General features: G+C 41.7%; 1 protein-coding gene across 4 annotated transcripts in view; it reads right to left on the bottom strand.

Moving 5' to 3' along the window:
• Positions 1 to 5,179: 5,179 nt before the first annotated feature.
• LOC126266710 (leucine-rich repeat-containing protein 59-like) overlaps positions 5,180 to 22,073 on the bottom strand; it is a 78,386-nt gene continuing 61,492 nt past the window's right edge. For all 4 annotated transcript variants that reach the window (XM_049971160.1, XM_049971158.1, XM_049971161.1 and 1 more), the window contains one exon: positions 5,180 to 6,358. In XM_049971160.1, coding sequence (XP_049827117.1) covers positions 5,985 to 6,358 — 374 coding nt within the window. In that variant the 3' untranslated portion in view covers positions 5,180 to 5,984. The remainder of the gene's footprint in view (positions 6,359 to 22,073) is intronic.

A 22,073-nucleotide genomic window follows, 5' to 3' on the forward strand; every position in this document is an offset into this window, starting at 1 on the left:
CATCTAAGCCAAACCGTGGGCTAAAGTCTTATATGGATCCTAGGAAACCCCACCAACAAAACCGTGAAAAGGTTGGCACAGAAAAGAGCCATACTGGTTCTCATGGCTGTGCCCCTGATCTCTTTGTGTGACCAGCCCTTAAAGGAAAAGTAGTTGCTGGTAAGTATCAAGATGATTAATGTGAGCAGGGAGGATATCATAGGTTTGGAATCAGGTGGCTGTTGATTGAGGAAATTTTCAGCAGTAGACAATGTACATGGACGATGTTTGTATAAAGGGAGATGGCATCATTGGTTATAAGCAACGTATGTGGTGGGATTGAGATGGACACAGATTTCAGATGATCTACAATTACTCTTTTTGGTATATCTCAGTACTGACTTTGAGACAATAAATTTCCTACTATGATGACTCTTCACCCACTCAAGTGCCGTTTCAACAACACTGTGTTCTACACCATATACATCGTACATGTTAAGCACTGAACTTGAAGATCTAGTGAACAAGAATGGCAAAGCAGCCACACAGGATTAATGTACTTGAACCCTTCGGTACACAAGAGAGTAAAACCATCATTTTTCCCTTCCAAATACAGTTAAATACTTCATGAAAAATACAGTTTCTTGTGTTTTGTCATTTCTGAATCATGACTGAGCCTTTTAATAAGCCAGGGCAGTGTCTGCTCCAATTCTGATCATAAGCTTAAACATCCCACAATGATCAAATCTCGGTACACAGTGTTACATGCCAATCTCTTTTACCTGGCCTTCAAAAAATGAATTATTGATTGTTGAATATCGACAATTGTGGCAGTTATAGGACCTTCAGAGAACGTCTGAACTTGAGAAGATACTATCTTACTGAGTCATCGTCCAATAACCTTTGAGCACACTGGTCACTAGTACAATACCCTCTGAACGTCTGCTTGCTGATCCAAATATATATATATATATATCATACTCAAGTAATCCAGTTTGGAAATTGACTGGCAGCTAAGAGAGAGATATGGCATCAAAACTGGACACAAAAGTTGTAAAAATTTAAAAGAGTAATGTTCATGTAGAATTCAGGTCGGTTAAAAAGATGACACGAACAACTAAAATCTATGCAAATGGTTTTTCACTAACAAAAAGTTATAAATGCTCTTTCATAACTGTTGTTCCAATCTCTCAAATGTCAGCTGGAGCTAGTGTGCTTCAAGTCAAGATTAGAGGAGGAATAGAAAATTGAGAAATTGTTCGTGAATAAGAAGCACATGGCAAGAATGGACTTGCTGGGTCGATTTCCTTGCAATACACCATTGTCTTGAAGGAAGAGATTGGATAGTTGCCTCTGACTCTATAAAGAAAACAGGATTTGCACAGAAAAACAGCATAAGAAGAGGAATGTGTTCAGTAGTTCCCCATTCATGAAGTTGTTCAACAATATATGAAAGCTAGTGCCAGTGTAGGCTTTCTAGATATTAAAGACGACTAGCACAAGGTGGTGTTTGTGGACAAAAGCTTCTTGTGCTGCCACCTCCAGCAGGTTCAGATTATTTAGAGTGGGGCAGTATTTTCTAAATCCATATTGGGGCAGTTAAGCAACTTTCTGACTTCAGAAGCCCGACAAGACTATGTTAAAACATCTTTCACATAAAATGTGTTAAGATAATGAAACAATTGCTCTGAAGGAGCCCCTCATTGTTCCCTTTTGGCCAACTATGCAGTCACACTGTACTTCTGAATACATGCAGAAAGCAAACGTAGGAACATGACATAGAATGACACGCATAAACACCTTACAAATAATAATCATGAACAAAATTTCCCAGCAGCTGAAGGGGGTGTTTAATCCTCTCCTGCTTATAAAAGCTTAGAATTTTGGAAACATTCATGTTATGTGGAATGTGATCCTCTTCCCAACAGCGCCCACGGACTGCACACACGCTGAAATAGTGCAGGTTTTACAATTTTTATAATTTTAGCAGATATTCATGTTCTACTGGACTATTGCTACTAGCTAGGGAGTCTGTGCCTTTACTGTTTGTAGCCAGAAGAAACTGAGTCTAGATCTTTCAGAGCTGGCACGGCATCAAGGGTATTCGTGGTCGCCTCACTATGAACAGCACGCAGTACTATATGAAAAAGAACTTGACCCAACAGTTTATTAGCTTATTTTGGTATGCAATAACGTTGCATTGCAAATGCAGTAAATGAAGCAGAAAAAAGGAATACAAATGTCTCAAAAATGAGATCGACAGAAAGTGCAAAATGGCTAAGCAGGATAGGCTAGAAGACAAATGTAAGGATGTAGAAGCACGTATCACTAGGGGTAAGATAGATACTGCCTAGAGGAAAATTAAAGAGACCTTTGGAGAAAGAGAACCACTTGCATGAATATCAAGAGCTCAGATGGAAACCCAGTTCTACGCAAAGAAGAGAGAGCAGAAAGGTGGAAGGAGTATATAGAGGGCCTATACAAGGGCGATGTTCTTAAGGACAATATTATGGAAATGGAAGAGGTAGAAGAAGATGAAATGGGAGATACGATAAAGCGTGAAGAGTTTGACAGAGCACTGAAAGACCTAAGTCGAAACAAGGCCCCAGGAGTAGACAAAATTCCATTAGAACTACTGATAACCTCGGGAGAGCCAGGCCTAACAAAACTCTACCATATGGTAAGCAAGATGTATGAGACAGGCGAAATACCCTCAGACTTCAAGAAGAACATAATAATTCCAATACCAAATAAAACAGGTGTTGACAGTTTAGTAAGTCATGGCTGCAAAATACTAACACAAATTCTTTACAGACGAATGGAAAAATTGATAGAAACCGACCTCGCGGAAGATCAGTTTGGATTTCGTAAAAATGTTGGAACATGTGAGGCAATACTGAGGCTACAGCTTATCTTAGAAGAAAGATTAAGGGAAGGGAAACCTATGTTACTAGCAATTGTAGACTTAGAGAAAGCTTCTGACAATGTTGACTGGAATACTCTCTTTCAAATTCTAAAAGTGGCAGGGGTAAAATACAGGGAGCAAATGGCTATTTACAATTTCTACAGAAACTAGATGGCAGTTATAAGAGTCGAGGGGCATGAAAGGGAAGCAGTGGTTGGGAAGGGAGTCAGACAGGGCTTTAGCCTATCCCCGATGTTATTTAATCTGTATATTGAGCAAGCAGTGAAGGAAACAAAAGAAAAATTCAGAGTAGGAATTAAAATACATGGAAAAGAAATAAAAACTTTGAGGTTCGCTGATGACATTGTAATTCTGTCAGAGACAGCAAAGGACCTGAAGAGCAGCTGAACAGAATGGATAGTGTCTTGAAAGGAGGATATAAGATAAACATCAACGAAAGCAAAACGAGGATAATGGAATGTAGTCGAATTAATTCGGATGATGCTGATGGTATTATATTAGGAAATGAGACACTTAAAGTAGTAAAGGAGTTTTGCTATTTGGGGAGCAAAATAACTGATGATGGTTGAAGTACAGAGGATATAAAATGTAGACTGGCAATGGCAAGGAAAGCATTTCTGAAGAAGATAAATTTGTTAACATCAAGCATAGATTTAAGTGTCAGGAAGTTGTTTCTGTTGTATGAAGTGTAGCCACATATGGAAGTGAAATGTGGATGATAAGTAGTTTAGACAAGAAGAGAATAGAAGCTTTTGAAATATGGTGCTGCAGAAAAATGCTGAAGATTAAATGGGTAGATCACATAACTAATGAGGAGGAAATGAATAGAATTGGGGAGAAGAGAAATTTGTGGCACAACTTGACTAGAAGAAGGGATCGGTTGGTAGGACATGTTCCCAGGCATCAAGGGATCACCAATTTAGTATTGGAGGGCAGTGTGGAGGGTAAAAATCATAGAGGGAGACCAAGAGATGAATACACTAAACAGATTCAGAAGGATGTAGGTTGCAGTAGGTGCTGGGAGATGAAGGAGCTTGCACAGGATAGTGTAGCATGGAGAGCTGCTTCAAACCAGTCTCTGGACCGAAGACTACAACATAACCTTGCATGTGGGACAGCACAATGGGTAGATTTAGAAGTTCTGTGAAGGAATGATGCCTGCATGGAATGATCTCGACATCTGTATGCGCAAGCAATATTTTAATGCACACGCAGAAGTTCTCCCAACCTCACTGTAGATGTTACTTTCCCGTTAACACATTGCTTTCTCCTTTATTTGTCAGGAAACATCTATGTTCCTTGTCACAGGGTAAGTTGATCTTTAGGATTTACAAGTACTTCTTTTAATAAGGGTCATGGATTTGAGCTCTGCTACTTTCAAGTCTTGACCACCTAACACTTTAGATGACCTGAAGCGATGTGAAGTTGGATTGCAAAATTCACACCTCTCTCCCATCAGTTGACTTACATGGTAAGCACAGCCGATCTTCTCTGGATTGCCGGCTCCGTCGATCTCCAAAACCTTCTTCTCTGAAGAATAATGCTGGATACGGGAATTTGTAAGACTCTCTCTCTAGTTTTGAAATGATTTAGGACTCTAAGAATACTTTTAACTCAGGCATAGTAAATTTCAGCTTTCATAGAGAACAAATTCAATATTTTCCACATAAATATTCAAACTCATACATGTCAACTGAATCGTTTCACGTCAGATCCGATTAAGTACATTTGCAATAGTGTAGTTTTTACAGCCACATAATTTATGAACATGTCTTGCTTCTAGCAAGTCCAACGCATAAAGTATCATTAATAATTTTTCAACTGTTCTTTTTTCTTGTTAAATAATCAATGACATAAAACACCATGAGATACATAAACACTCCTTGTTCTTCCAATACAACTTCTGTGGTGTGAGCGGCAAATACTTGTTGATGCAGTTCGACCATCGCATCTGCCTTGTGCTCGTGACTCCTTTCCCGCCTGCACACACAAACCTGTGTCGCGCAGTAAGTACGTTCTCTCACACTTATTTTTAAAATATCGTTTGTTCGAGATGATAGAAGGACAAGTGACTCCAGAATTGATGCGGAAACTCTTGAAGCACTACAACCACTGAGCATCTTCATTTGGCTATAGGAATGAAGCACGATTTAATGTTTATTCTAAAGTCCTGAATTATGTATTAAATCCTAAAATATTTTATTATTATTATTATTATTATTATTATTATTATTATGCAGGTAATAGCTGGCATTAATAAACATGAAAAACGTCTTAGTAAAAATCAGTGCATTTATTCTTTGGTACGAAGAACAGTGTTATTCCTCAAAACATCTATAAATTCATTACAGATTATCAAATTGCAGTATGTGCACTGTCCACTCACTTTGTGCATGGAAGCCAATTTCTGAACTGTAATTAAAGTGTCTCCTAAAATATTTCCTGCAAATATCACACTTTATTTTACAGCTATAATTCCCACAGGCCAAGTCACAGAAATTCAATTCACAGGACAGTGAAGTAATACGCAGTTTCTCTTCGTAAAAACATTACGAAATGGGTCTACATGAAAATCTCAATGTTGTTGCCCTGAGGACAAACAGCACAAAAAATGTTTTAAACTTTACCCATCATTTCATACGAATGTATGCAAAACACACATGCATGCCTGTGTTTACACACATGCATGCCTGTGTTTATGCTTATATGTATCCATAACAGCGCAGAATAGGAGAGGGGTTGTGCAAAACATGTGTCAAAGTTACTCAAAACCCCATTTAACTCAAATATGTTGTAACATACAGGTAGAATGGAATGTATCAAAATTTCCGCTATACAGTGTTCTTTTTACAAAGTTCTAATATGAGTATTTTGTTTGAATAGATGAACTAGAATATATATGAACTATGTAAAGGCATTGCACAGTTACCAAAGAGAAAATGTACTTGAGATGTGTGTTGTGTTCTATAAATTACAAATGAGTGAACACAATAAAAATTAAAGGAAATAGATTCACACTGTATTCTCACAATGAATAAATGTATCAAAAATTTTTGATGTACAATTTTTCAGAGGAAAACTATGATATTTTTTTCTTGACCATATCTATGTATAAAGGCAACTGATCACTGAGCGTCCTGTAAACTACTTCCACCTTAAGACACAACAAACGCCAGACACTGATTAAGTATGCAGCCGCCTCCTGGATCTTTTCTTCCTCCTTCAGCCATACCCAAAATTCCATGACATAAGTACTGCACTGCAAAATTCCATGACTAATGTAGTCAGTTAACTGCCAAAGCAACTCTGCTGCTGGCGGATGTAAGATGTTCTTTACAGACTGTTGAAACAACAAATATCGTTCAGGGCTCAGCAGAGAAACCAGACTGAGTCCTAGCAAGCAGCTCACAACCAACAGGATAGGGGTCCAAATGAGACGAACATACCCATTACCTGAAACAGTTTAAAAACACACAAGAAATAAATACAGTCTTTTAGCTTCCTGTTATCTGAAGATCTAGTCTCAGTAGAATACACATTAGTACATTACAGCTGAAGCAGGGGTAGTTTCTATGCTGGGTACAAAAATAAAAGCTGTGACAAATTTAATAAGAAACACTGCACATTTGAACAAGTGTACTTTCTGAAACTGAATGCTAGTGACTTTATGCAGAATCATGTTTCCATGACAGACCAACATTTGAATCAAAACACTGCAAAAGAAACAACAAGTGATGTATGATTACAAGCCAATATGTGGAATAAGTGTACAAAAGTAATCAAATTGCAAACAATGCTTTGTATAACTATAATAGCATAAGTCCAATAAGATCTCCAGCAGCTCCTTATGGCCTTAGGTCCAGCCCAAAACCTGAAAGTTGAACCCGTGTCCCTCCTCCAAGCTGACGATCCTACACCCTCCTACCTTGTATATACTCCCCAAGCTCTACAACCCCCCTCCTCCACAGGTCTCCCTACTGGTTGTCCTGTTGTGACTGATTGCAATGCTTCTACAGAACAACTGCCCCTTTTGAACACCACCTCCAAACTACCGTCTGCAGCCTCCCGTCCTACATCCAAGGTACAGCTCACTTCCTTTCCAAAGTTCCTGTCCTGTTACCAACAGACTTCTTGTCAATCACTGTGTATGCAACATTCTCATACACCAACATTCCAGCATTGTCCTGATACCAAACCCACCACCTCTTTTCCAATTCCCCTGGCCAACTATATCTTGACCCACAATTATTCCACTTTTGAAAGCCAAATCTATAAACAAATCATTGGTATTGACTTGGAAACTCACATGACACCATCACACGGTAACTTATTTATGGGCCATCTGAAGAAATCTTTTTATCCGATCAGCATTGCTGATAACATTTCATGGTCAGAATGCTTGGCAAGTATAACTTTTGACCTTTTCTCCTAAATCCACTTCACCTGGTCTTTCCTCAACTCCTTGAGCCACCTTCAAAGGATTCGATATCCACCTCACAGATGGCTCCATTGTAACTCCACTTTCACAACTGTCACCTATTATGTGGCAAACCTATTCTGTGTCAAGAACTCTTCCTTACAGCCTTGCCACCTGTGGATGCCAAACAGGCAGTGAAAAGCAGTTGGCGAAATATGCAAGTAACCTTATCAGAGCATTTACTGACAGACAATATCCAACTCATCCATCCTCTGACACCAGTAAATAAGTTAACCAGCCACCCACCAGTAGCCTTCGAAAAGCTCAACCACATCCTTCACCCGGGCTTTGACTACCTCTCTTCACATCTTGAATGAGGGATATCCTACCCAAAATACTACCCAAATCACCCAACGTTGTATTCTGGCACCGACCTAACCTACACAGTATACCTGTCCATCCGTATTTCAATCCTGCAATCCATGGATCATCCCCTTGTGGACAACCCAGAAGCAAGACCTACATCCACCCTCTGTCTCCTACCACAGTCGAGTCACAGGCATTTTCTACCCACTGAAAGGCAGAGCTGTGTGTGAAAGCATTCTAGGTGGGCATGATAAGTAAACAACTACCTACTTGAGTGAATGGTCATCACCCAACTATGGCAAGCCACAAACTTCACCATCCAAACGCTGAACATGCTGTGCACCACAACACAAATGATCAACAGCTGCTTCACTACGCAAGCCATTTCGATACTCCTTTCCGTCACAAGTCTACCTGAACTACAAAGGTGGGAATTGCCTTTCCAGCATATCTTTCATTCTTGCGATCCCCCTGGCCGAAGCCTCTGCTACTAAATCCTGTTTCCCACTGCCTCACCTTACCATTTCTGTTTCCTCTTCTATCACTGTACACACTGCTTCTTTCCATTTGGACGTTTAATGCCTTTTCGCACCACTCCCCCATGTGGTCCCCCCCCCCTCTCTCCCCCCTCCCTCCTCAACCATTTTCTATTCCTCTCCCCTTCCCCCTTCTCCTTCTTCTTTCTCTCCCCCATCTCTGTCCACCTTCCTCTCTTTCTCCCCTCCCTCTTTCTACATACAAACACTCTGTCCCCTCGGAACTCCTTTCGTCTTTTCATGCAGCTACTGAGTCCACCTGTCTTACCTCACCCTATCCCCCTATCTTCTCCTTCCCTTGCACATCTTTTCCTCCCCCCCCCCCCCCCCCCCCCCCCTGCAGCCATTATCCCAAGCAACAGCTCTCTAATAATTAGTGTCATCACAGACACGATAGTGTGCATGAACATGTGAAATCTGTACCAGAAGAAGAGCGAGGGTTCAAATGCTAATTAATACAGTCTTCTTTTATGTGTGTGTATGGCCCCACATCAGTCTGCTTAACACAATGCAAAGTGATGTCAAAAATTCATGTTATACACCTATTATAAGGCCTTTACTGTAGCATTCACATTTAATACTTGCCCTACATCCACTAAGCTACTTTGAAGTCCCCCACTGCAGTTTCTGCCTATGTATTTGAACTAATCTTAGGAACTACTATACGGATTTTGATATGGTTTCCATTAATATATTTGTGATGACAGGAGATAGATGTGGCACCAGGCCAGTATGAGAGGTATTATTGTCAGGAGGCCAGCATGAGCTAACGGTGATTTCCTAAACAATATGTGTCGCAAGACTTATCAGATATTATGCTGGTAAGAACAGATCTTTTGGTATATTAATGTTTAATGGATGCAAAGTGAAATTCGGGAAAAGATCAAACAGAAAATTTAGCTCGCATCAGACTGGCACTGGAGTCGGGCAACTGGCAAGCAGCTGTAATCATATCAAATTCTGTTGCAGCCAAGCAGAATGCTCTGTGCTTGTGCTGCAATCAGCTGGTGGGAAAGCAACAATAGTTCACGCAGAACCTGCACTGCAGTCAAGCTGACTAGACGGCGTGGTAGCTCGAAGCTCCCATCGCTGCCATGAGAAGTCACTACAAATGCTAATTAAATATGGAACAGATAACATTTGTGCCCGCTGAGAACTTTCCTGGTGTGCATTGCTTAAATCATTCACATTATATGAAAATGATGATATTTGGTTATCTAATGTGTCCTCTGAATTTTAATCATAATTCTACAAAGTGCCCTAAACAAAATTACTGGTACACCACAGTAGTTGTCTGGCCACAGATACTTAATGCTATCCATGAGAAGCCAAAGCAGATCACATGTATACTATAAATAAAAGCCACTGCAGAAATTACACTACCTGCATTATGAAAAATACTTCAAATAGTTTGTCATACATCGGCAGAGCACCTAAACTAACTCTAACAGAGGGAAAATCAGAGTGAAAGTACCTAGAGGAGATGATAACATGATATGACACACAACAACTAGCAAACCATAAACAAGTAGCAACTGCTAATCTCAACTCCAGGCTGGGGCAAATAAACACACTGTCGTAAAAGTATCAATGAGTATCAATCAGAAAGCTTTTTAAACACATCAATGGCAGCATTGTCATTCAGGAAATGTGGTCAGAAAATTGTCAAATCTACTAATGGCCATAACACAATACTCTTGGCACAGATATATCAAGAATGTAGCTTTACCTAAATCGCACAAAACAGTACCATAGGACAAAGGGGACAACACAACTCAGTTTGAAAAAGTTTCAAGTAGTGTCCACTAACTCCTATTTTTAGGACACTTGGGTTGACAACTTAAGATTATCACTGCCACAGGCTGCACCAAGCACTGCAAGATGGTGAAAGAAGACTTATCACATGGATGGAACCACTGGCGTTACACAGCTAATTTCACTCACCATCCCAACAGAAAACATGCACTTTGAATAATGCTATGCTATGCTATGCTGACAACTATCATTAACATTATAGTCCATTCTACTGGGCCATGACTCTGTGTTATTATTCTGTACTGTTCCAGTTGGCGACTCTTTGGACTCTGGCATAACTATGGGGATTGCTGGTAAACTTAAGGCCTGGCTATCAAAATGGTTCAAATGGCTCTGAGCACTATGGTACTTGACATCTGAGGTGATCAGTCCCCTAGAACTTAGAAATACTTAAACCTAACAAACCTAAGGACATCACACACATCCATGCCTGAGGCAGGACTCGAACTTGTGACTGTAGCAGTCGCACGGTTCCAGACTGAAGCGCCTAGAACTGCTCGGCCACACCTTAGGCTGGCTATCAATCACGTTTACAATGTCAATACACGTATAGATTACACCAATATCAGATGTCACACTGCTGATGAGGTCTTGAGTTTAGTGTATGTGTTAGCACAGCAAAGGACGTTTCATTTGATAAGGATCCGAAATTCATAAAAATGTCACTCTAACAGCTGCTTTTTCAAACACAACAGGCACAACAAGCACAGTAGCTGTGACAGTAAGCACAAGAAGAAGCAAAAGAAGTGCAACAGGAAGCTGAGCAGTACACTTCACAATAAGCTCAAGAAACCATCCTTGGACAACAAGGCAACCAAGCTGCACAACAGCAGCTCATATTGCAGTTACTGAAAATGCCAGTACAGTACATGCCACCACAGTTCACATCACTTTATCCAGAACATGAAGACTGCAGCTATGACTACAAATGTCCATGATTCACTTCCAGGCTAGTAGTGACACACACGTTTCTGTGTCATAATTTTTTATCATCTAATAACCATTTTTTATCATCTAATAACCCACAATGTGACGTCCAACTGGATTGTACTCCTCCAGTAGCTGCGAGTATATAGAATTATCGGAAATCCGTAAAATGCTCTCTTAGCATTATAAGTTGTAAACTTATGTCTTAACATGCAGGCTCACATTCCTTCATTGTTGTAAGAAATTAAATCATAGGCAGCTAAGCTCAAGGTTTCATTCATACGTATCAATTCACGTGTAAAAATGGAACTTGTAAACAATCATATGGTAAACTGTTAGTATGAAACATGATAATTAGAAATGCACACAAAAAAGTTTGTGCAGAGACAATCTAGCAAATCCTACTATTGAGGAAGTGTTACAAAGTGCAAAAGCTTTCAAAATCTCAGCTGCACTATAGAAATATTTTGACGGACTATAAAACAGCCTTCCCATTCAAGCAACACTAAGCATGATTGGAACATGTCAAGTACATCATCATCACTGGATTTGAGGTGCAAACTCTGCTGTCAAAATAATTTTAAAAATCCGCAGCACCTGCACATTGTGCCAAGCATCAAAGTCTTCATGAAACCCTCTCCTGATCATCCTCACTATAACAGAAAGGATCAGTATCTTTGTTGTCCATACTACTTTTAAAAGGACCCTCATGCTGAGTATCCATCTTAGGAAACACTCTGTCCATGGTGTTATATACAGGGACATCTGGCAGTAGTCTCCTGCAGCTGCACTGAGTCAGCCCTGCAAGCTAAGTCATGACAACACCAAAGCAGCATGAATGCACTTCAAAGACAACTGAATCCTTTAATGGTATGACCGCAACAGCTTTATCTTCCATTAATTTTCTTGTCCATACCGAAGCACCAACCTCTACTACAAATGAGGCGGCCTATGACCAGATTGGTTCACAGCAGTTTCAACTCACACATGAAAGATTAAAATTCTTTAGCAAACACCTGCATCTCATTGTGCAGTAAGTGTAACAGCATCATACAAAAAAGGCAGACAATCACTTACATTTTTTGCTGTACCCTTATGAAATGCACAAAACATTTCTGGAGTGGACATTTCCACAGGTTTTGGATTTAAAATAAAAGACAGTGTTAAAGGGGTATCTGCAGTGGCACCATTTGATAATCTTGAATCACTACACACTGAATTTTCTAACTGCCTTTCTCTGGGATTACTGTTTTCCAACAATTGTGTAGCTAATATTTGATTAAGATCTTCAGCTACACTTTCTTACTTCTGAGCCTGACTCATCCTAACTGCAGTTAGAGAGGATATCAACAGTGCGTTAAACTGCTTAGTGAAAAAAGATACCTTGTGGTAATTTCAAAGCAATCATAAATGTACAATTGGAAATTGATGTCTGTCCATCAATGGTCACAAGAAATAACAAAAACTATCTGGTGGCCAAGATGGACATAGTCAGAATATATCTGCACTTCTCACTAGATGAACAGCCATGTCAATTCATGGCAATTAACTTGAGAATGTCTATGCCTTGCCCCTACTTCTTATGGGTTCGGACTCGATATTTCTCTTTCACAAAACAGTGTGCTTCAACACTGACAATTTCTTGCAAAATTGCTTGGAAGATTTTCCACTCACAACAGACAAAATTGTGTATGCTACGAATGAAGATCCACCCCATGCCAATTAACTAGCCATTTCCTGCACTTCAGATGGTCATTACACTTCAGAGAAGTATCTATGGAGAGGCCACACTAACATATTGTTTCTGTTGAGGGGCAGCAACCTTTTCAATAGCTACACTGCAGACTGTTTCATGGGGGTTAGAGAACTGAGGTGGCAAGAAGAACTGGATTTCTGACCAAGTGTGTAGAGACCCATGTAGATTCCATGCCCGCGACCCGGGTGCGCAGTTGTATGGCGTGCTACAGAAGTTGGAAAACGCTCTAGCATTGGCAGAAGCCACCACACTTGGATGTGCACACAGCCTCTTTGGAGTGCACTCCACTCACTGGGCGATGGCTTACAGAGTTGGGCCTGGCCAGCCTCGCTCTCAGTCACATGTTGATATTCAGCCTCTGTTTATTGGACTAGTAGTGCAGGCACTCCGTGACAAGTGTCTTCTGTCTTCTTGTACAAGCATTCTAGATTGTGTCTGTTTTTATCTGTGTGTTCTTGTGATCAGAATACATTGGCAACAAGTAGGGTAAGTTTTTCATGTTTTTTTGTTGTGCAGCTGCTTTTTGCACTTAGTTGTGACATGGAGTATCTGTTTCAAATGTTGGTGCAACAACAGACAGAACTTCTTATGGTCATGCAGCAAGTTGTGTCAATATTGCTCTCTCAAAAATATATCTCTGGCAAAGATTCATCCTCCATTCCTACCGTTTGATGAGACACCACCAACAGCAACATTTAAACGCATTCCATGTTACGGATGCAGAAGTATGTTGTGCACTGTTTTTGTCGTGGATTTCTCCCACCTTCTTATCAGGCATTGCAACAGTTGACGGTGTTGCAGGAACCCTTCTCACTGTCATCTGACAATTTATGCTTGTTGTTATCTCCCTATTATCACTGCCACATTCACATCATGGCCACTAGGTTGAATTCTACTAATGTAAGAAGCAGCCCCATCAGTCTTATCGTGCGTGGACTGCAACCCTCCACAGCCTTAGTTGCAAGCGCCATTTCATCACGGCCAGGTCAAAAGAATTGTATGTGGACATCATGGTTAACAATGTTATAATCCGCTCTGCCCCGGATAGGGAAGTCCGGCAATGGGCCCTACAGTTATAACACCCCTCCCTCACAGATGTTTTGTCCATTGACGTGTTGTATGAGGTGTGTCACGCTGCTGGCCAGCAGCTGGAAGCGTGGTGTAATGTCACAGCATTGTCCAGCTGCTTGCTCTGCATGTAAGTAGGATGATGATATGGCGGTTTTAACTGGCTGATACAGTTGTCCAGGAAGTGTTATCATCAGAACTGGTTGCCAACCAGGATTCCAACAACTTTCTTTTTTTTTGGATCAATGTTTTGGTTCTCTTGGAACAGCTGCACCTGCAGGTGGGCAAATCAAATCTGATATTACCTATAGATCAGTGATTCAGCCTATGATCTTTATCATTGTCCACAATGTTGGTTCAGGAACCCTTTGGGTTTGATGCCTTATGCCAAGGTTCCCTATCAATCATTGGAACCTCTGTACTCAGAATTTTACGATATATTTGCAGATGGTCTAAGGTGTGCCAGAGACTTCCAAGCTCACATTAACTTGAAGCAGTCGGCTCTACCCAGATTTTTCCGTGCTAGGCAGATTCCTACACCCCTAGAATTCAAGGAGGAACTGGACCAGCTTGCACCTTTCGGGGATGTGGTTCCCAATTCCTCCAATGAATGGGTCACACCCTTTGTCACTGTGAAGAAAACCTATGGTAAATTGCAATTTTGCAGCAGTTTTAAGCTCATGGCTAACAAATATGCAAGGTGCCACCTCCAGACCAGCTGTTCACGTGCTTAGAAGGGGGCTAATTTTTCTTCAAACTAGATCTTTCCAAAGCATATCACCAGTTACCCTAGTGTGAGGAGTCCAAGCATATCATGGTTCTTAATTCACCTTTCGGCCTGTATCAATGTTGATGTTGATGTTTGGGTTGGCAAGTGCCCCCACAAATTTTTCAGTGCTATCTGGAACAGGTCATGTCCACTATTTTACTCTGTTTCAACTACCTGGATGACGTCATTACTGGATGTGCTACGAGCAACCACTTGCACAATCTCTGAGTCCTTTTTGAAAAGCTCTGGGCTGTGGGTCTGTGCCACAGTCTACAGAAGTACAAATTTTTCCAACTATCTCTTGAGTATCTAGGCCACACTATATTGTTTCAGGGCATCCAACAACTGGCAAGTCTTGTCAGGGCCATTACAGATCTGCTCGCATCCCTCATCATTGCAAGAACTGCAGGCTTTAATGGGTAAAATTTCCTATTACCACTGGTTCATCCCCAGGGGGTCCAACATTGTACACCCTCTCTGCCTCCTCCTTCACAAGGGTGCTTCCTGTATCTGGTCTCCAGCATGTGACCAGGCCTTAACCTTGCTGAATGACAAACTCTGGTCAACACAGTGACTAACTACTTTTGATTCCAATGAACCACTGGTTTTGGCTATTGGCACCTTGCAGTACAGTGTGGGGGCAGTCCTCACCCTTCGGAATGCAGATGACTCTGAGCAGCCACTGGCATTTGCATCCAAAACTCTCACTCGAGCACAGGTCCACAACACTCAGGTCAAGGAGGCAGCATTGGCCACTGTGTATGCAGTCACCAAATTTCATGTTTTCTTGCATGGCAGCAAATTCCAACCCATTATGGATCACAGGCCAATATTTTTGTTACTCAGTTTGTCCGCTCAGGTCCCAGATAAGATGGCCCACCGATTGCAGTACTGAGCCTTGTTCTTTTCAAATACCACTACGAAAGCTATTTTCCTCAAGTTTGATAGAGAGGAGCTTGTGTGTTTTCATTTGGATATCATATCCCACCAAGTGGCAGAAAGATTTCCCGATCAGTAGTACCTGGGTCACTAAGGCTACAGCGTCTGATCCTGTCCTCATGCAAGTCACCTGCCTCATCCAGCATTGTCTAGTCCTCTGGCCCAAACTTCCGATCTGCTTTGTCGCTACTTTGTCTGGTACCATCATCTCTCAGTCTTAGATGGGGTCATCCTCTTCTCCATGGACAATGCAGCTCCCAGGGTGGTTGTTCCTGGGAGTTTGCTGTTACACGAGAGTTACTGGGGTGTTTCCGGCACTGAAGTCTTGGTTTGCTGACATGTGTACTGGCCCAGCATTGATTGGGAGCTGCAGTATTTAGATGCTACATGTCCCAAATGGGCTTGTCAACATGCTGCTCCCAACACTTCATTCTCCCCATAGTCTCCAGCAACCCAGGTTTGGGGACGCATCCAAGTGGAATCTACAGGTCCATTTCTGATTGTGTTTCGGCTGATTTTCATTGACACACTATTGCCTTTTCCATATATGTTATGTTACTCTTTGGCCACTATCAAAATCATTATGCAGGCCCACTCAAATTTTTTTCTGTGGAAAGTCTCCAAGTTACTCTCGTGTTTGACAATGGACCTCAGTTACTGGCTCAGGCATTTCCATGATTTCTGTAAGTGGTCAGGCATCGCCATGTTTGCTCCTCTTCCTTTCACTTCCAATGTAATGTGGAGGCCAACTGCATGATTTGCACCCTTAATATAACCAGATGAAAAAATATCTGCAGGACTTTCCCACCAAGGCGATGTTACAGGTTTTTCTGACAGACTACTGGATGACTCATACTGGTTCCCGTAGCCCTGTCAAGATTCTCCACGACTGCCAGCCATGGATGCTGCTCCACCTACTCCATCTGGGATCCCACCTGCTGTCGTGTTCCGCTGTACTGTTTCCCACCAGGGATGGCAGTTTGGACAAGTGGTTTTGGTCAGTGCCCCCACCAGAGCAGCCACCATGTCGACACCCTCTGGACTGGAGACCAGGATGTCTGGCACCATCAAAATCAGCTCCAAGTCCAGGTGAGCACCCACTCCCCCATCCAAGCCACACCACCGTCTTTGCTGATGCCCCCATCACTAGATGCCACCTATTCGCTGGTGTTCCAGCCTCCTCTTCTGCTTGTGTCACTGCCTCCGTCTGATAAGTTTGAAACTTCACAGCCTCTGGCAGCAGCTCTGGTGAACCTCCAGTCAGTGGACATGCACCTAGCCAGTTCGATGACTCCTGCACAGCCTCTGTCTGCAGCAGAGTTGCCTCCACTTTCAACTGTCACTGGTCATTGCCAAGGGTCCCTGCATGGATTGACCATTGCCTGTCTTATCAGCTCTTGCTCCGCCAATGGGGCTTTGGGGTGCTTCACATGCCAGTTACTAAAGCCCTATTCCCGTGCCCGAGGATTCAGTGACACTCCGCCCCCAAGGGGAGAAGGTGTGGAGTGACTAGATGGATGGATGGATGGATATGGGCGCTCAACAGTGTAGTCTTTAGCGCCCGAACGGAAACAACAACGGACGAGTGTCACTAAAATGCAGCAAGTGCTAAAATAGGACTAAAATTAAAAGTGAAAGGCTACATAGGCAGTTTGCATGTCAACAGTTGCAAAGTGGAATGTAGCACATAAAGAGGATAACTGCAAGAGAACGTAGGTGAAATTGTTAAAATGAAGCACATAGCGCATGTTTGGAACTGGCCTATTACAAGTATAAAAAGGAGTGGTAAGCCACTCGGCAACACACTAAAAATTCCAACCTAAAATTTTTGGCTGATGCCCAGAAACATCACAGTACCTTAAAACTTTCTTGACACTCGCCTCGTCCTCGGCTAGAATGGAGGGCAGATCCCCACTAATATTAACTTCCGCCCTGATAGAACGATATAAATCACACTCAACTAAAATGTGGCGTACAGTGATTCATACGCCACAGGTATCACACAGTGGGGGTTCCTCTCGCCGTAGTAAGAAGGCATGCGTAAGAGGACAGTGTCCTATGCGAAGCCGTGTAAGGGTCACTTCGTCACGCCTAGGTGACCGGCAGGAGGAACACCACGGCTGGATGGTGGGTTTCACCAATCGCAGCTTATTTTCCCTCACCGTCAGCCATTCCTCCTCCCACAATTGCATACACTTCCGCCGCAGCACAGAAACAATACCTTGCAAAGGAATAGAACATTGTGTCACCTCTGGTAATCTGCAGGCGTCCTTGGCAGCTCTATCAGCTTGTTCATTTCCCCGTATGCCCACATGCCCTGGCACCCAGCAAAAGGACACTTGCTTGCCCTGTCGTTGGAGGATGTACAGTTGGTCGTAAATCAGCTGTTCCAACTTTTCCGCTGGGTACAGGTTCTGCAGTGACTGTAATGCGCTCATTGAGTCAGAGCAAATTAGAAAGTTTTGGCCCTGAGTACACCGTATCTGCTCCAATGCCTTCCGGATCGTGTGAAGTTCTGCGGAAAAAACATTGTATTCCTGGGGAAGGCGAATCCTGACGCGTTCGGGGAACACTACTGAGCGAGTGACTAGGAGTGACCTGCATAGTTTCCATGGCCACAATCCAGGCGCACAGTTGTACAGTGTGCCACAGAAGCCAGAAGACACTAACATCAGCAGATACCACCACACTTGGATGCACATGCAGCCTCTCCACAGTGCACTCTCCTGGCCAGCCGAAAGATTATAGATACAGGCCCAGGCAGCTTCATTCTCAATCATACGTTGACACTTGACCTACGTTTATGTGACGAAGTGCAGCCATTCCACGGCAAGTGTCTTCTTGTGTAAGCATTTTAGTCATAATAAAGTGTTGTGTCTTATTATCTGTGTGTTCTTGTAGTCAGACAAAATGGGTACAGGATTATGAGCACAAATTCAAACAGAAGTAACACAGGATTAGGTCTAACAACAAATATAGGAAAACAGGAATGAGAATACGCTATTATGAAAAGCATAACCATCAATTATCATAACCAAGAAGGATACAAAGCCAACACCAACCATAATAGTAAAAGTACACGTATTGTGTCTCCTAAGAGTAGTAAGGCACATTTTCTCTGGAGTTTCAGAAGATATTTGCAATTTTGGCTTTTCAGGGTGTAAAGGGTGCCACATGGAAGACATACCAATCTTAAAAATAGATATCAATTATGTGAAAGCCCACTAACAAAGTTTCAAGAACCAGTATTAAGTGACAAATCTATAAATATTCTTCAGCCTCTCCTGTACAGTCCGTGACAAGATTATACACTAATTACAGCATGCACAGAGGCATTTAACAAGTCCTTCTTCCCATGCTCCATAAACGACTGGAATCGGAAGAAAGCCTAACATACGGTACTATGCTAAGCATCGTGTGCTATGCATTTCCCAGCTGTCTGCATTTGTGCATGTGGACATCAAAGGCATATAAGTAACTTTGACTGACTAAATTTTGAAGGAACTACAGGACTAAGCAGATAAAAACACAATGTCCAGTAGAAATCCTTGATAATACCCTAAAAATTGAATTTAATCACAAAAAAATAAAACATAAAAATTGAGGAAACTAAGCAGTAAAACGGGAGTATAAATATCCAAAAAATGAAAGTGACAGAAAGTGCAATGCAGGACAGTCTAAAGGAGAAATGCAGAGTTGTTGAAGCATGTAAAAGTATGGGAAAGGCAGGTATCATGTACACATGAATTAAATAAATCTTAGGAGGAAAGAGAAGCAGGTGTATGTATACAAGTGCTCAGAAAGCAAGCAAGTGCTTTGCACAGAATGAAAGGTGGAATAAATACACAATCGGATCAAATGTATGTGGACACTTTTATGTAATGCTGTACTGACCACTAGATGTTAGAAAAAATGACATTCCACTAGCAGAGAAGGTGATTGACTTATTGTTAAGATGATATTTTTTTATTTTTGACTCAGTCACTTTTCTTTTCTTTTCTTTTCTTTTCTTTTCTTTGATGCAATCACAACTGGTTTCAGCCTTCAAAAGCCATCTTCAGATGCTATGGGCGACACCTGATGAACAAGTGTTCACGCACTGTCGGCGTACAAACATTTATTCATCAAATGCCACACATACCATCTGAAGATGACTTTTGAAGGCCAAAAGCAGTTATGATTGTATAAAAAAAGTGACCAAGTCAAAAATAAAAAATAACACCTTACCACTATATGTTACAAGAGTCAGACCTGCCAATATAATATGAAGTGGGGAGTACCGTGTTGTCTGTACAGAAGCAGTAACAGCAGAATGCATCAATCAGGATAGCTCAGTGACTTTGAATGTTGACTAGTCATTGATTATTACCTGAATAACAAATCCATGAAGGCCATCAACCCTTCTAAAGGTACCCCAGTCTCAATTGTTGGTGACAGGATTGAGAAGTAGAAATACGAAGGAACAACCACAGCTAAATCAAGACCAGGCAGACATCGTGTACTGAAGGACAGGGAAAGTCAAGCATTGTGGTGTGAGGGAGAGGGTGAGGGGATGGGGTGGGGGAAAGAATTACATAAAATCGCAGAATAAGAAATCAGTCACGACTTCCAAACCACTACCTGCAGTCTAGCTAGCACAACAACGAAGCCTATGGAGTTAAAAAGAGGCTGCTTCTTATGGTTAGCATGTCATCCCCTAATGTGGTTAAAAATGCTACATTCAGAACTATATTAACACCTTTTACAGCACGGTGTTCTGCATGCAGTAGAGACACAGTTCAGAGATGATGGCAGTTTGTATTGTCATGACAGTGGACCCTGTCATAAAGCAGCATCTGTGTAGTAATGGTTTTTGGACAATAATATTCCTGAAATGGGCTGGCCTGCCCAGAGTCCTGATCTGAACCCGATGGAACCTCGCTCCAGAGCACAGTCTTCTCTGGTTTTGCTCTTGAGAAAGAATGTGCCACTATTCCTGCACAGACATTCAGAAACATCACTCAAAGTGTCCCCAGCTGAGTTCAAGCTGACAGAGGCGAAGTGCAGATACACCCCATATTAACATCCCCTAACACCTGTCAGGATATTTTTGATCAAATAGTGTATATAGAAGGGCCATAAAAAGGAAGTAAACTTTCAGACAATATTATGGAAAGAGATCAGGAAGCAGATGAATACAATATGGGATGATGATGATGATTGATTGTGGGGCACTCAAATGCGTGGTTATCAGTGCCCATACAAATTTCCAAATTTTCTCATCCCAATCTCGCCACATTCATGAATGATGATGAAATGATGAGGACAACACCCAGTCATCTCGAGGCAGGTGAAAATCCCTGACCCCGCCAGGAATCGAACCCGGGACCCTGTGCTCGAGCTGCGGACACAAGATGGGAGTCATGACATTGCATGGAGAATTAGAGTAGTGGAAGAAAAACAGTGGCAAAACTCTGAGGCAAAACTGTTTCATCAGATATACAAGATGTTTGAAAGAAGTGAAATACCCTCAGACTTCAAGGAATCTGTAATAATTCTAGTTCCAAAGAAGCCATGAGCTGACATGTGAATATTAGCAGAACATAAATTTAACGAGTCAAGGTTACAACAGAGACACAAATTATTTACAGAATAATATAAGAACTGGTAGAAGCTGATCTTGCAGAAGATAAACCTGTGTGTACAGCATTTGTAGATTTAGAGAAAGCTTTGGGCAATATTGTCTGAATTACACTCTCTGAAAGGATGACGGTAGGAGGGAAAAATACAGTATCAATGTTATCCACAAATTGTACAGAGACCAGCCTGCAGCCAAAAATTAAAGGAGATGAAAAGAATCCAGGAATTGAGAACGGACAGAGAGAGAACTGTAGCCCATTCCCAATGGGCAATCTGTACAATCTGCAAGCAGTAAAGGGAATTTAACAGAAATCGGGAAATGTAATTAAAGTTAAGGTTGAAAAAATTAAAACTCTGGGATCGCTTGTTATGTTTTAATTCTGTCAGACAGCACAGGACTTAGGTCAGCTGAACAGAACAGATAAGTGTCAAAAAATGAGATGAGTAGATTAACATCAACAAAAGCAAAACAAAGGTAATGTAGTGTAATCAAATTAAATTAGGCGATGTGGAATGCATCTCATTTTTTACATAGAGAAATGAGACACTAAAGATAGTAGATGAGTTCTGCTGTTTGGGCAACAAAACAACTTATGATGGGTAAAATACAGACAACATTACACACGGGCAGTAACAAGAAAAGCAACTGTGAAAATGAGAAATTTGTTAAAACTGAACATAAATTTAGTGTTACGTGGTCTTTTCTGAAAATATTTTTCTAGATCAGGCTGTTCCATCTTGTGTACTAGCCAGCAGCAGCTGGGTGGCTGGAGGCATATGTGGCCAAGGATGGCTGAACAGCCAATGTGTGGGTAATCAGGCAGCCAGTTTGTAGTCTATGCGACCTTACTGAACGGGACAGGCACACGTGGAAAGGGGTGGCCAAGTGCTTCTCAGATGCGCAGAATGTGTGCAATTGAGTTGCCTGATGGGTAGCCTATTCTGGCTGCATCTCT

The sequence above is a fragment of the Schistocerca gregaria genome, chromosome 4 (genome assembly GCF_023897955.1).
Source record: "Schistocerca gregaria isolate iqSchGreg1 chromosome 4, iqSchGreg1.2, whole genome shotgun sequence".
NCBI lineage: Eukaryota > Metazoa > Arthropoda > Insecta > Orthoptera > Acrididae > Schistocerca > Schistocerca gregaria.